The sequence below is a fragment of the Cucurbita maxima genome, unplaced genomic scaffold (genome assembly GCF_002738345.1).
Source record: "Cucurbita maxima cultivar Rimu unplaced genomic scaffold, Cmax_1.0 Cma_Scf00007, whole genome shotgun sequence".
NCBI classification, from domain to species: domain Eukaryota; kingdom Viridiplantae; phylum Streptophyta; class Magnoliopsida; order Cucurbitales; family Cucurbitaceae; genus Cucurbita; species Cucurbita maxima.
Genome location: NW_019272023.1, coordinates 5683075 through 5699677, shown reverse-complemented (window position 1 = coordinate 5699677; position 16603 = coordinate 5683075). Strand labels below are relative to the sequence as shown.

Here is a 16603-nt window from a genome sequence, read left to right as displayed (position 1 = left end):
ACCGCCTCATTGGTAACTTGAATTAATTTGGGACCCCCCAATTTTCGTTCCCCTACTTCGTCCCAACATGAAAGAAACCTGCACTATTTTCCATATAAAGTCTCATACGGTATCATGCCAATAGTTTCCTGAAAACTATTGTTTAAACCATATCCATTAGACAAATATGGTTAATAAAACGTTTTGTTTGACTATCTGTCTGTGGATGAAAATGTTAGGATCGCACAACAACGCTCACATTCGATTTAGATGAACACAAAGAACAAGAGAGAAAATGCAAGAAGAACCCTAACTAAAAGGTTTATATCGATGACTTTTGGTATGTACATTAACATACAATACAAACAATAGAGAAAGTAGCTTAAGAAGTTATATATGATACGGGGCCTTAGAGATAGGGTCGATACATGGTTCAAGTTCTATTACGAAGTTCAAATCTCAAGAAGGGAAAATTCCTGGTAAATCCTCTAGGAACACGTCTAGAAATTCAATTTTTACTAACACTGACTAGTATAACCCACGCTCTATGCTAGACCAACTTCCTCGCTTTCATCATTGATACTAATTTAAGCATAATCCCTAGACACGTACCCTTGAACTTAAATCTAGTCTTGGACGGTGGCGTAAACACTACTTCCTTCTTATAAAAGTCTATACTAGCATGATTTTCAGCTAACCAATCCATACCCAGTATTATGTCATAGTCGGTAATGTAAAAAACCATTAGATTGAATTCTAGGCTAATTCCGGATACTATCACTTGACTGTCTTTCACCTTATTCGCAGAAATCAAATCCACACCTGTCGGGGTGATAATAGAAAATTCATGCAACAATGTTAAAGCAACAATGAGAACAGTAGATATAAATGAATGCATAGATCCCGAGTCAAATAATGTTAAAGCAAGGTGACCAAGGACAGATAAGATACTTGATATGAACCAAAAAACATCAATCATACAATATACTTTAATGACGATGTGAAGAAAAAGTTGTCAAAATTATCAAAAGATGTTTCAATGCATGCCACATTGAAGAAGAGTGAAGTTTGATTGTTCTAAATTTTGGGTGGGTTACAATTTAGAGTTTTTATGACTTTTTATTTACTTTAGGTTACAATTACATAATGGTTAATTATGACCATTAAGTATGAATGTTACAATTCTTGGAATGCGTAGTAGTTTCATTTTGAGGCTATATAAAGTCATGTATGTTGTATTTGTAAGAGACTTGGAAAATATAGTAAAAAGGAGCATTTGTGCTCTTCTTTAGCCAATGGCTAAGTTTCTTTGCAACTCTATGTAGTTTAGGTTGCATGTAGAATCATTCAAGCTCGACATGATCAATCTTGCTTGTGGAGTGATTCGAATGTCAAGCAAGTGTTCTTGCCTTGAGATATTTGATCAACAAGAATCATTCAAGCTAGACATGATCGATCTTGCTTGTGGAGTGATTCGAATCTCAAACAATGTTCTTGCCTTGAGATATTCGATCAACAAGGTAATCCGAATCTTACTCCCCTTGTAGTGGTTTATTTTCTTATCAGTACTTGTCACCACAACGTCGAGATTAGAGTATTCTTACTAGTGAAGGCATAAGCTCTCGATGGAGGACGGTTTTGAGTGGGGCGATCTGCTGCAGTTGGACCACTTTGTTGGTTACCACGATTATCCAAGTGACCCCTGAGCACTTCGGGGCTATATGACCTTGTCCACACCGATAACAGGCTCTAATGTAGGCCAAAAATTCCCCCCAATGTCACGACCCAAAATTTTTACCTCAAGTTATGACTCATTAAGACCATGACGTGTAGTGTGTATGCAAGAAATTCAAAGGAAAACATCATTTCAAAAGTCAATCATTTATTTCGTAAAAAGAGCGTTTCAATACAAAGAGAACATGGGTGACTAGTTTTAGACAATACGAGTGTACTAATCGGTAAAATTGGACTGACGCCTTGGGACACGCTTCCTCTGTGACATTCCACATCTTTCAATGTGCCCTCTCTTGACCCAACGTCTCACGTACCTGAAAAAGAAAGATATAGCAAGAATGAGTATAAAATTATACTCAATAAGCCACCTACTTGTAGGTTCTTATCGCATCCTAATTTTGACAAACTTCCACGGTCTTTTTCTTTGACTCTAGAACATCTAGTTTAGGTCTTAGCTCCTTGGGGCTTCTTTGGTACTTTGTCCTTTCATTTATATCTTAAGAGTTCCCTTATGCCAAACTGTGTTTGACTGGTACTCTGCGAGTAGCTACCTCGACATGGCTATGAGACTACCTTGTGTCATATCTAGGAAGTGAGCTACAACCCCCTAGTCCCATGATAGTCCCTCATTGTTTGGGGAGGGATACCTCCCCCATTCCCATCTAGCTAAATGGTTCGTTTCAACGTGGATCTCCCGTTTCCCATGCTAAAACGACTTTAGAGCAGACAAGTCCTGATCAGGAACCCCCTGGTCTCCCACGAAGCATTAACACCAATCGCACACAGTTAACCTAAGAGTACTCTAGAAGTAGCTCGTTTACCGTGGTAGTTTCTTATGCTCCTAGGGGAAAGTTTAGGTCTATACTTGGTGTCTTGTTACTCTAACCATAAATCCCTAGACTTAATCATAAATGTGGGTCATGAAAAGTAATGAGTGTGCACACAACTATCATCCAACATCATCATACATATTTCATGCAAAGTAAACATACATTCTCAACGGGGCGATAACATCCATCAACTCCACGAGCCATAAAAATTAACTGAGTGTGCACACAATTATCATCCAACATCATCATACATATTTCATGCAAAGTAAACATACATGCTCAATGGGTCGATAACATCCATCAACTCCCGAAGCGCAAAGTTCACAAGTTCCCATCCTTCTTTTAGCATGAAATAAATATATACATATAAAGCGAAAGTTAAAACATAATTGCAACACTCAGACGATTCTCATAATACTTCTCATAAAACATCCATAATCTTAACAAATAAATTACCTACAATCAAACATGAAAAACTACTATCTAAGGTAATTAGACTAGCATGCATGCTTATCCAAGTGACTCAAGTATTTTTTCCTAAAGATCCGTGTGGTGACTTGGATGATGCGTGCCCTTATGTAGCGTTTTCACACAATTAGCGTATCAAAAGGTACTGATTTTTCCTCAATAGGATCCTATTTCATATAAAATAGAGTTAGATTGGAATCAGGAGGAAAATAGGGAAAACAAGAGTCGAACGGGATGAAAACGGGCTTATACATGCCAGCCACGCGCTGGGACAAACTCACTCGCAGGTTCCACGCGCGAGTGTCACGCGCACACGTTTTTCTGCAGCTGTGGGTCGTCGGTTTGGTTCGGGTGGACTGTGGGTCGTCGCGGTTCGTTTCATCATGCGGGTAATGGGTCAGCTGAGGAACGCGGATCGGGTTGCGTGGCTGCGACGCGTGTTGCTGGAAGGCTGGAGCTGCGTCTCCCCAGGCGGCGTTCGACGCATGTCCGGTGGTTATTGGCACATGCAGACCTCTTGCCGGCTGACACGTGGCACGCCGTCGCCTTCTCTCTCCTCCTAGTAGAAAAACGAGGTTTTTGATTAGTTTTCCGACGTTCTTCTCATTTTTCTACCTCTTGATTCTTAATCCAAACCATAATGACTTTTTCAACAAAGTTTTAGATCATACTACAATTGTTAGTTTATTTAATCTTGTATTAACCATAATTCATTTGTATTTGATGTTTGTATTTTAAATTATGTTAATTTTAGTATTTGTGGTTAAGATCTAGAGAAGTTATTAGCAGTTATTAATGTGTGGTTGTTGTAAGAAGTTAGTTTTTTTTTTTTTTTTCTATCTATATATATCCTGTGTAACAAGTTGAATAAAATAAGTAGGTTGGTTTTGTTTATTTTCTAAGTATTGTCTCTCTTATAGAATAACGTTATTGTGCAAAAATCACTTTCTTGTATGAGTGTTTCTGTCACAATCTACGTGCCAATATTTTTTCTTGATTTTTACTTAATCATACGACGCATTATGAGCATTAGAAATAGGTCCGATAACATCCTTACCGTTCTTGGAAAGATTCTCAGATCTCAATATTTTGTTCGATTTCCTCACAAAATCAGTGGCAGATCTTCCCTAGATGAAGATTTTAAACTTTAACACTCTATTCCCAAACGAAGATCTCAGATCTGGAGAGTAACATTCGCAATCTTACCTTGCAGATTTCTCTCGGATCTTGACGATGTTAGATAAAACATGAGTTTTACCGTTTTTTCTTATTCACACGATTTCAGAAAATCGCCAGTTTGACCATTTGAGATCGATGTATATCATTGCAGAGGAGTCAACCTATCAACAAACAAGTTGAATAGCTCAAGTGGTTAGAGCTTTGACCTAACATCACAAAGGTCTCAGGTTTGAAGAAAATGCGAAGTGTAAAAACACACACATCGTGGGACCCATCTCGGGCAGGCTCACTCACTCCTCCACGCCGATGCCGTGATGACGGGCGTCAAGTTATCGTTGAGCGAGTGATCAGGGAGACAACGACTGCCATCGTTCAGTATCCAATATTGACAAAGTCCAATTATAACGAATGGATCTTGTTGATGCGCGCCAACCTACAGGCGCAAGGGTTATGGCACGCTGTCGAGCCAGAGGAAGGAGAAACGATTGAGTACCGTGAGGATCGGTTGGCGTTTGCCGCCATATTACGATTTGTGCCCCCATAGATGCTGACATCTCTCTCCACCAAGCGCACCGCGCAATCGACCTGGGAGGGAATCAAATCCCGTCGGGATCACGGGGGGCTCGCCAACAACATCACCACACTCGGTGGCAGCATCAGCGAGACAGAAATCGTGAAGAAGATGCTGCAGGTTGTCCCTGATCACCTCGAGCAAGTTGCGATTTCAATCGAGACATTGCTTGACGTGAACGACCTAACGGTAGAAGAGGTGACCGGAAGACTGCGTAGGGGGGTCGTCTACTCCTCACTGAGGAGGAATGGCTTGCACGCCTAAAGCTCCGTGACAACACCAGCGAGAGCAATGGGTCCTCCTCCAGCCGCAAAGACAGTAAGAAGCCATGGATCTCCCACGGGCGCATGCGCGGGAAAGATGGGAATCAAAAGAAGGAGCCGATCTGCTCGAACTGTGGGAAGAGAGGACACCTAAGCAGGAATTGCTTGGAATCAAAAGAAGGAGTCGACCAATGGCAGGCCGATCTGCTCGAACTGTGGGAAGAGAGGACACCTAAGCAGGAATTGCTGGAGCAAGCTTAGGAACAAGGAGACGGCCGAAAAGGCCCATGTGGCTCAATCCGAGGAGGACGAGCCAGCTCTCTTCATGGTAATGGATGTAATCAACAACGATGTTGAACTCGAGAAAGAGCTCCAGCTGGGCGTAGCAAAGGTGGCACCAGCTAGGGAGCCAATTCAACTGGAGGAGAGCTCCAGCTGGGCGTAGCAAAGGTGGCACCAGCTAGGGAGCCAATTCAACTGGAGGAGGAGTGTTCGCTCAGATCAGCGAGCGGGACGAGCAACACAAGGACCAGCGATGGATCCTAGACACAGGGGCAACAAACCATATGACTGGGGCTAGATCTGCATTCTCCAAACTCGACTCGGGGATCTGCGGGACGGTGAAATTCGGCGACGGATCCGTCGTCGAGATCGAAGGACGCGACACCATCCTGTTCGCCAGCAAAGGGAGGCGAGCATCGCAAGCTGACCGACGTCTACTTCATCCCGAGGCTCAAGGCTAACCTTGTGAGCCTGGGTCAACTCGATGAGACAGACTGCTTCATCTCCATCGAGCGCGGACTACTCAAAATTTGCGATAATCAACGACGGCTGCTCACACAGGCAAGGCGCACGACAAACCGTCTTTACATCCTGGAGTTAGAGATAGAGCAACCTGTCAGTCTCTCGGCAGACCGAAGAGGTATCTCTGAGGTGGCACGCAAGGTACTGTCATTTAAACTTTCCTGCTCTAGAAAAACTACAGAAGGAGGAGTTAGTGCACGGTTTGCCAGCAATCAAAGGCGTGAACAAGCTGTGCGACGGGTGCCTCATCGGCAAACAGAGACGCACACCCTTTCCGTCTCGAACATCCTATCGAGCCGATGAGCCGTTGGAGCTTGTACACGGCGATATCTGCGGGCCCATCAAGCCGGCGACCCCAGGCGGTAAGAGTCTCTTCCTCCTGTTAGTCGATGACAAAAGCCGCTTCATATGGCTGACCCTGCTGCAAGCGAAAAGTGAGGCGCAGAGGCGGTTAAGTGCATTAAAGTGCGAGCGGAGGCCGAATGTGAGAAGAAGATGCGAGTGCTGCGCACAGACCGAGGCGAAGAATTCACCTCGACAAGTTTCGGTAAGTACTGTGACGAAATCGGCATACAACGGCACCTAACGGCGCCCTACTCCCCCCAACAGAACGGAGTGGTGGAGCGCCGGAATGAGACCATCGTCGGGACAGCAAGGTCATTGTTGGTGACGGCCGGGATGCCTGGGTGATTCTGGGGAGAGGCAGTAATGACGGCCGTCTGCCTCCTCAATCGGTCACCAACCCGAAGCCTTGACGGGAAGACACCATATGAGGCTTGGTACAACAAAAAACCAGCGGTACATCATTTTCGCGTGTTCGGCTGCGTCGCATACATGAAGGTAACACGTCCCCACCTCGCCAAGCTCGATCCTAGGGGGCTGAAGGTCGTTTTTATCGGCTATGAACTCGGGAGCAAGGCGTACAGACTATATGATCCTGTAGGGGGGCGAGCTCACGTGTCTCGCGACGTCGTCTTCGACGAAAGCACCTTCTGGCAGTGGAATGACGTGATCGAGGCAGACCATAATCCAAATCAATTTACGGTGAAGTACCTCGTCACCGAGCCGGAAGAAGGAGGAGCCCAGCATCAGCAGCCGTCACCGCCGCCAGCAGGTGCAACCCCTGAACCAGTGGAATTCGCAACACCACGGATTGCGGATTCGACGCTGGATGCCGATCACGATACTGATCTGGAGGCCAGGTACCGGAGGATGGACGACCTAGTAGGATGAGGTGAACCACCTGGACTAGCAGTGCGCGAGCTCGAAGAAGTGGACGAACTACATGCCATCAGTGCAGATGAACCGAACACCTTCGCCGAAGCAGAAAAGAACCCGTGCTGGCTGAAGGCAATGCAGGAGGAGATGACATCCATCACCAAAAATCAGACGTGGAGTCTGGAGGATATGCCGTCGGGACACCAAGCCATAGGGCTCAAATGGGTCTTCAAATTGAAGCGCAACGAAAAAGGAGAAGTTGTGAAGCACAAGGCCCGTCTGGTGGCGAAGGGCTACGTCCAGAAGCAAGGAGTGGACTTCGAAGAGGTATTTGCGCCAGTGGCAAGGTTAGAATCCGTTCGTTTCTTACTTGCAATTGCAGCACATTACTCTTGGGAGGTTCACCATATGGACGTAAAGTCTGCTTTCCTTAACGGAGAGCTGAAGAAGACTGTTTATGTCCGACAACCACCTGGCTTCCTTGATAACAACAACCCCAATAAAGTATTGCGCCTGCACAAGGCACTCTACGGGCTTCGACAAGCTCCACGAGCCTGGAACGCGAAGCTCGACAGTACCTTACTGTCACTGAAATTCAAACGTTGCGCCTCTGAGCATGGCATGTACACGCACGACCATGACAAGAAGCGACTAATCCTACAAGGACGCCTATGGAGGCCCGACTCCAACTAAGGAAGGCTGACACTACGACGATAGTCGACTCCACCAATTACCGCAGCATTGTCGGGAGTCTGCGCTATCTGGTAAACTCTCGTCCTGATCTTGCTTATTCTGTTGGATATGTGAGCCGGTTTATGGAAGCACCTAGGGAGGAGCATTTAGTGGCTGTCAAGCGCATCCTGCGCTATGTAGCCGGAACCAGAGGCTGGGGTGTAAGATACTGCGCAGGGAGCGGAAAGGAGAAACTCAAGCTAGTTGGCTACAGTGATAGTGACATGGCCGGTGACGTTGATGATCGTAAGAGCACTAGCGGAATGATCTACTTTCTCTCAGGCGGCGCAATCTGCTGGCAATCAATAAAACAGAAGGTAGTTGCTTTGTCTTCCTGTGAAGCAGAATACATCGCCGCTTCGATGGCAGCAACACAAGGGATCTGGCTTGCGCGACTAATGGAAGAACTCATCGGGAGAGAAAGTGATCCACCAATGCTATACGTAGACAACAAAGCTACGATCTCCCTGATCAAAAATCCAGTTTTGCATGAACAAAGCAAGCACATAGAAATCAGATTCCACTACATTAGAGAATGTGCAGATCGAGGGCTCATCAAAATTGATTACATCCGAACAGAGGAACAACTTGGAGACATCTTCACCAAGTCCCTGGCGCGGGTGAAATTTGAAGAACTACGCTCAAAGATCGGAGTTCAAATAGTAAGGTAGATATACTACAGGTTTTAGGAGGAGATTGTTAGATAAAACCTGAGTTTTACCGTTTTTTCTTATTCACACGATTTCAGAAAATCGTCAGTTTGACCATTTGACAAAACACGTCGAATGGATCACCAGAATTTTAGACTGAAATTTTGTAGGGAGTGGCATAGATTTAGTTGGCCACTCTCCAACCATTTTTAGAATGATTTTTACTTTAAATAGGAGATTTGTTCATAAAATAAAAACAATCTGAACGCAGTCAGAATTCAGTTAATTTTCTCTCTCCTTTTTGTTACGCATTTTCTTCCAACAACCAATTTTCTCTCACCGAAATTCTGTGAAAAACAACAGACGAAAGATGGAACCTCAACAACACGAGTCTTTCTTCTCTCCAAGAAGAAGGTTTAGAGTGTAAGTCTTGGTAGAGGATGACTTTCGTTGGTGCTTCTCTGATGAGGACTCCGACAATTTACTTTTCCCTCTCAAGTTTTCTGTCAACTTTCTTTCTCACACTTTTCTCTTTTGTAGTTGTAGGCACTCGTAAAATCCTCAAGACCACTATAATGGGTTGAGGAACAAAATGCCCCTTTTGCCCCTCTAATTTTGACCGTTTTTTTAGCGTTACAAACTCTCCCCTATTTAGAAACTTTATTCCCAGAAAGTTGGCATCTCTTTGAGTTTGGGATAGGCTCTCCTAACATCATCTTCCTGTTCCCAGGTTGCCTCCCCATCTCGATGGTTACCCCAAGTGACCTTCACCAAAGGAATAACTTTATTCCGCAGTCGCCTAGTGTCTTGAGCCAAAATTCTGCTAAGTCTTTCCTCGTAGGATAGATCTTCCCGAAAAGGAAGGGTTTCATGTTCAATCACATGAGTAGGGTCTGGGGTATACTTTTGCAGCATAGACACGTGGAGCACGTTGTGAACGGCGACAAGGTTTGGTGGTAGAGCAATTCTATAAGCCACGACCCCAACTCTCTCTAAAATATCAAAAGTGCCTATAAACCTTGGACTTAACTTTCCCTTCTTTCCAAACCTCATCACCCCCCTCATAGTGGCTACCTTCAGGAACACATGGTCACCCACCTCGAACTCGAGGTCTCTTCTTTACAAATCTGCATAGCTCTTCTGTCGACTTTGTACGGTGAGAATTCTTTACTTAATTTTCTGTACCGCTGCATTGATGACCTGAACCAACTCAGGTCCCAATAGTTGCTGCGTGCCTACTTCTTCCAAAAATATCGATTTTCGACATCCCTACGCCCATACATGCATGCCTCAAAAGGGGCCATCTGGATGATCGCTTGATAAATGTTATTGTAAGCAAATTTTATCAGAGGTAGATGTTCGTCTCAACACTCAGCAAAATCTATGACACATGCTCGCAACATATCTTCTAAGATTTAGTTCAGTCTTTCGGTCCGTCCGTTCGTGTGAGGATGAAATGTTGTACTAAACCTTAGCCGAGTCCCCAGTGCTTTTTGGAGGCTTTTCCAAAGCTGAGAAGTGAATCTAGTGTCCCGATCAGATACTATGGACACTGGTACCTCATGCAGGTGTACTATCTCTCTGATATACAGTTGAGCCCACCGATCCACGCGAGAAGTGGATTTTCCTGGGATGAAATGAGCCATTTTGGTAAGTCTGTCAACAACTACCCAGATTACGTTGAAGCTCTGCTTGGTCTTGGGCAAACCCGAAATAAAATCCATTCAAAATGCTTCCCATTTCCATTGAGGGACCTTTAAGGGTTGTAGCAGTCCTACTAGGCACTGTCTCGGGGCCTTCACTTGTTGACAGGTTGAGCATCGACTTATGAAATCTACTCTGTCCTTCTTCATCCCTGGCCACCAATAACATCTCTTAAGGTCCTGATACATATTTGTACTTCCAAGGTGGAACGTGTAAGAAGTATCATGGGCTTCCGTCGTAATATCCTTCAGGATTTCCTCGTCACGGGGAACTCGCAAGCGATTTTTCCACAACAAGCCCCCGTCTGAAGAGATAGAGTATCATATTGGTCTTTTTGTCTTTGTATAATTCCACACTTTCCCAAGGTGTTCATCAAACTTCTGAGCGTCAATAATTCGTTTTCGCAAGGTGGGTTGCATGGTAATTTGTGATATTTGAGTAGTTCCACCTCTAATTACAACATTGATTCTAGCACTCTTCATCTCATCCTATATTCTTTCCTGCTTGGTGATCATCGCAGAAGTATGAATAACCTTTCTGCTCAATGCGTTCGCCACAACATTGGCCTTGCCTGAATGGTACAAGATCTCGATGTCATAATTCTTTACTAGTTCCAACCATCTCCTCTGTCTCATATTAAGCTTCTTCTGTGTAAATAGGTACTTGAGACTCTTGTGATCAGTGAATACTTAGATTTTCTCTCCATACAGATAATGTCGCCATGTTTCGGTGCAAACACCACTGCTGCTAACTCGATGTCATGAGTGGGATAATTTCGTTCATATTCCTTCAGTTGTCTAGAAGCGTAAGATATCACCTTACACTTCTGCATAAGCACGCACCCTAGACCATTTCCTGATGCATCGCTGTACACCACTAAATTCCCAGATCCATCTAGAATTGTGAAGACTGGTGCTGTCACCAACCTCTCCTTGAGTTGTTGGAAGCTCTGTTCGCATGCTGATATCCACACAAAGAGCTTGCCCTTCTTGGTTAACTGAGTTAGCGCAGAACATATTTTGGAGAAATCCGAGACAAACCTTCTGTAATATCCAATTAGTCCAGAAAACTCCGTACTTTAGTGACTGTGGTCGGCCTTGGCCACTTCATCACTGTCTCTATCTTAGCTGGGTTCACTATGATTCCTCTGCTTGACACCAAATGACCCAAAAACGCTACCTCAAATAGCCAAAACTCACACTTGGAAAACTTAGCGTACAGTCGCTGCGTTCTCAGTACGGTCAGAACTTTCCTCAATTGCTCTTTGTGCTCTACCTTTGACTTAGAGTACACCACAATGTCATCAATAAACACTATAACAAAAGTGTCTAAGAATTCCTTAAAGACCTTGTTCATTAGTTCTATAAAGACGGCTGATGCATTGGTAAGACCAAAGGACATGATGAGAAACTCATAATGTCCATAGCAACTTCTGAAGGCTGTTTTGGGTATATCTTCTTCTCTTATTCTCAATTGATGATACCCTGATCTCAAGTCAATTTTGGAGAATACCGTTGCTCCCTGTAATTGATCAAACAAGTCATCGATTCTCGGGAGGGGGTACTTATTCTTTATGGTGACCTTGTTTAGTTCTCTATAGTCTATATACAGACGCAGGGATCCATCTTTCTTCTTGACAAACAGAATAGGGACTCCCTAGGGCAGTACATTGGGTCGTATGAAATCCTTATCCAATAGCTCCTGTATCTGTTCCTTCAATTCCCTGAGTTCTGCAGGTGCCATTCTGTAGGGTGCCTTGGAGATCGGCGCAGTTCCTAGTTCTAGTTCGATCCCGAAGTCAACTTCCTTAATTGGGGGCAAACTTGGCAAATCCTCAGGGAAAACATCAACAATTTCCCTGACAATGTGTACTGACTAGATTGTTTGTTCATTTCTGCTGTTTAGGGTCACACTGGCTAAAAATGTGCTTGCGCCACTGCAAATTATCTTTCTAGCCTTTAGTGAAGTTAAGACGCTTGGAGTTCTTTTGGAAGTGGCTCCCTTATATGTAAAACTATCCCCTGATGGGAGTCTGAGAGTAACTGTTCGAGTTTCACAATATATTAAAGCGCGATTCTCGCCTAGCCAATCCATACCCAAAATGACATCAAAGTCTTGCATACTTAATACTATTAAAGCAGCTTCTATGACACGTCTCGACACTGTCACACTACCTCTCTTAACTCTATGAGTAGCCATTAATAGTTCGTGAGCAGGGTAGACACTGATAGAATGGTCTCTAAGGGTTCTTTTTCCAGGTGCGCTAAGTCAACGAATTCCTCACACACAAATGAGTGTGTAGAACCTGAATCAAATAATACAAAATCCAAATGACCAAAGACGGGTAGTGTACCTGTAACGACTGCGTCAGGCTCGTCGGCTTGCCTGCCTATGGTTGCATGTGCTACATGTTAGAAATAAACTTAAATGAGAGAGAGAGAAAAAAAAAGAAAGAAGTAGTTATTAATTTTTGGTCTTTTAAAATTTAGTCAAAAGCCAATATGCATTTTAGTAGAGCAGTGGTTTATGGAAAACGCGTGATAGTTGTCGCCAATTTTAGCCTTACCAAAACTTATAAATAGACTTTACTTCTCATGGTAATAGTAGAGAAAAAAGGAGGAAAAAAAAAAGCAAAAAGAGCCAGAGTTTACAGTGTAATAGAAAAAGACTTTTGAGAATTCTCTGTCTCTTTGTCTCTCTCCTCTCGACACCTCTTCCACAGCCTCGTGAGAGTTATCTAAACGAGTTGGTTTCAGAGCGAGCATCTATTTTCTACAAGTTGGTATCAGAGGTATTTTAATTTCAACAAATTAATATTAGAGTGAGCTTTTAATTCAACACTACAGCTCGCCTTTGCTGCTATTGGGCACCCCGACCCCTTTGATTCTTTATTGCAGGTCGGTTAGTATTATGTTCTCTCTTATGAGGACAATATTATGTTCTAATACATCAGTTCCTTGTCGACATTCCCTTAGGTGAGGGCACTGACACTTAGGACATGGATCCTTGTTTTGTGCTAAGGCTCTTTCGCAATTAGCAGTGCCACCACAAGGTGGTCTGCCAGTCTTGTGCTAGTTCTGGTCTATCTTTTTCTCCTGAACTGCTATGTGGGATTTTTGGGCTGACCTTGACTGTAATTTGTCAATACGAGGCGCATCAATGAGGGTCGCCTTTTTGAGGGCTGCTGTATAATTTGTGGATGCTTCAGATGCCACATAACCTCTAATGTTCTCCCTTAGACCTGCGATAAAACGTTCAGCCTTAAGCTGCTCAGTGCTGACATATATAGGAGAGAATCTTGCCAATCTATTAAATTCAAATCATAATCCTCCACAGATTGGTCACCCTGCTTGAGTTCATGGAACGCTGCCTGCAACTTCATTCTGGCAGAGACTGGATAGTATTTGCGGAGGTAGGCCTCTTTGAACTGACACCAAGAAATAGACTCTCCAAGCGGTGCAATAATTTTTTTGAGCACCCTTCCACCAGAACTGAGCCTCTCCCTTCAACATATAAGTTCTGCAATGAACCTGATATTCCAGCGGACAGTTGTTGGTTGGCTAGGTGGAACCTCTACATTATTGGTGGGCACCAGTGGGACCGCCTCAGGAGAAGGAGAAGTAGAGTCTACGTTAGGTAAGTCTTGAGTCATTGCTGTCTTTTGACTCATTCCTGATCTTGGTGCCCGTGGTATAGGACTCTCGAACTATTGGGGCATTTCATCAACCTCCTCTTGAGGTTCAGGTATAGGTTGTTCCGCCTCAGGTGACGGGACATCAGTGTTCTGAACAACTCTTCTTCTTCCCCTTCTAGGTCGAGGCCATAGATAGGGTCCACATCTCTTTGGTGCCATTTAGCTACCACAATAGAAAAATTGCGGTTACAATTCATTCATAGCTCAACCTCTAGAAAATGTACAATTATAACACAAGAAACAGTCATGATAAATTCTCTACTTAACAACTTAGCTCTTGATTTCGCAATTCAAATTCGTGAGACTGTCTGGTCGTGAGTGGCACGTGATTGATGGGCGTGTCACAGAGGATACGACTCTCTAACCTAAGTGTCTACCGGACCTATGTCCTGGTGCTCTGATACCAAATTTGTCACGACCCAAAAATTATACCTCAAGTCGTGACTCATTAAGACCATGACGTGTAGTGTGTATGTAAGAAATTCAAAGGAAAACATCATTTCAAAAATCAATCATTTATTTTGTAAAAATAGTATTTCAATACAAAGAGAACGGATGACTAGTTTTAGACAAAGAGAGAATATGAAGGACAAAAGTGTACTAATCGGTAAAATCAGACTGACGCCCTAGGACATGCTTCCTCTGTGACATTCCACATCTTTCAACGTGCCCTCTTGACCCAACGCCTCACGTACCTGAAAAAGAAAGATATAGCAAGAATGAGTATAAAATTATACTCAGTAAGCCACCTACTTGTAGGCTCTTATCGCATCCTAATTTTGACAAACTTCCACGGTCTTTTTTTTTTTTACTCTAGAACATCTACTTCAGGTCTTAGCTCCTTGGGGCTTCTTTGGGACTTTGTCTTTTCATTTATACCTTAAGAGTTCCCTTACGCCAACCTGTGTTTGATTGGTACTCTACGAGTAGCTACCTCGGCATGGTTATGAGACTACCTAGTATCATATCTAAGAAGTGAGCTGCAACCCCCTAGTCCCATGATAATCCCCCATTGTTCTGGGAGGGCTACCTCCCCCATTCCCATCTAGCTAAATGGTTCGCTTCAACGTGGGTCTCCCGTTTCCCATGCTAAAACGACTTTAGAGCAGACGAGTCCTAATCAGGAACCCCTGGTCTCCCACGAAGCATTAATACCAATCGCACATAGTTAACCTAAGGGTACTCTAGAGGTAGTTCATTTACTGTGGTAGTTTCTTATGCTCCTAGGGGAAAGGTTAGGTCTATACTTAGTGTCTTGTTACTTTAACCACAAATCCTAGACTTAATCATAAATGTGGGTCATGAAAAATAATTGGGTGTGCACACAATTATCATCCAACATCATCATACATATTTCATGCAAAGTAAACATACATGGTCAACGGGGCGATTACATCCATCAACTCCCGAAGCGTAGAGTTCACAAGTTCCTATCCTCCTTTCAGCATGAAATAAACATATGCATATAAAATGGAAGTTAAAACATAATTGCAACACTAAGACGATTCTCATAAAACATCCATAATCTTAACAAACAAATTACCTACAATCAAACATGGAAAACTACTACATAAGGTAATTAAACTTACATACATGCTTATCCAAGCGACTCCTACAAGTATTTCTTCCTAAAGATCCATGTGGTGACTTACTTGGACGATTCGTGCCCTTATGTAGCGTTTTCACACAATTAGCGTATCAAAAGGTACTGATTTTTCCTCAATAGGATCCTATTTCATATAAAATAGAGTTAGGATTGGATTCGTGGAGGAAAATAGGGAAACCAGGATTTGAACGGGACAAAAACGGGCTTACACGCGCCAGCCACACGCTGGGACAAACTTACTCGCAGGTTCCACGCGCGAGTGTCATGCGCACACGTTTTTCTATAGCTGCGGGTCGTTGGTTCGGTTTAGGTGCAGTGGTTCGGGTGGACTGCGGGTCACTGCGATTCATTTCATCGCACAAGTACCAGGACAGCCACGGGTTAGGTTGCGTGGTTGCGGACGCATGTCGTTGGAAGGCTGGAGTCGCGTCTCCCTAGGCGGCGTTCAACGTGTGTCCGGTGGTTATTGGCGCACACGGACCTCTTGTCGGTTGACACGTGGCGTGTAGTCGCCTTCTCTCTCCTCCTAGCAGAAAAATAAGGTTTCTGATCAGTTTTTCGACGTTCTTCTCATTTTTCTATCTCTCGATTCTTAATCCAAACCGTAATGACTTCTTCAACAAAGTTTTAGATCATACTACAACCTACGTGTCAATATTTTTTCTTGATTTTTACTTAATCATACAACGAGTTATGAGCGTCAGAAAGAGGTCCGATAACATCCTTATTGTTCTTGGAAAGATTCTCAGATCTCAACGTTTCGTCCGATTTCTACACAAAATCAGTGACGGATCTTCCTTAGATGAAGATAGTAAACTTTAACACTTTATTCCCAAACGAAGATCTTAGATCTAGAGAGTAACGTTCGAGATCTTACCTTGCGGATTTCTCTCGGATCTTGACGGAAGATGGAACCTCAACAACACGAGTCTTTCTTCTCTCCAAGAAGAAGCTCCATAGTGTAAGTCTCGGTAGAGGATGGATTTCGTTGGTGATTCTCCGACGATTTACTTTTCGCTCTCAAGTTTTCTTCAACTTTCTTTCTCACACTTTTCTCTTTTGTAGGTACTCTGTGAAGAATCCTCAAGACCCCTATAATGGGCTGAGGAGCAAAATGCCCCTTTTGCCCCTCTGACTTAGGACCGTTTTTTTTTTTTTTTTTTTTTTTTTT

At 43.6% G+C, this 16603-nt stretch overlaps 1 protein-coding gene and 1 long non-coding RNA gene across 2 annotated transcripts; both read right to left on the bottom strand.

Moving 5' to 3' along the window:
* Positions 1-1938: 1938 nt before the first annotated feature.
* On the bottom strand, positions 1939-3565 carry LOC111481546. Its single transcript, XR_002718070.1, has 3 exons — positions 3293-3565; positions 3101-3178; positions 1939-2027 (listed from the first exon to the last, which is right to left on the bottom strand). It is a non-coding gene; the product is annotated as an uncharacterized LOC111481546 (long non-coding RNA).
* A 5523-nt stretch (positions 3566-9088) lies between these two features.
* LOC111482020 lies at positions 9089-9493 on the bottom strand. Its single transcript, XM_023127642.1, has one exon. It carries the CDS (start codon positions 9491-9493, stop codon positions 9089-9091), a length of 405 nt encoding a protein of 134 aa, XP_022983410.1.
* Positions 9494-16603: the final 7110 nt, after the last annotated feature.

Bases quoted from the DNA above. Each gene is read 5' to 3' on its own strand.
- LOC111482020 (XM_023127642.1), bottom strand. From the start codon at position 9,493: ATGAGGGGGGTGATGAGGTTTGGAAAGAAGGGAAAGTTAAGTCCAAGG.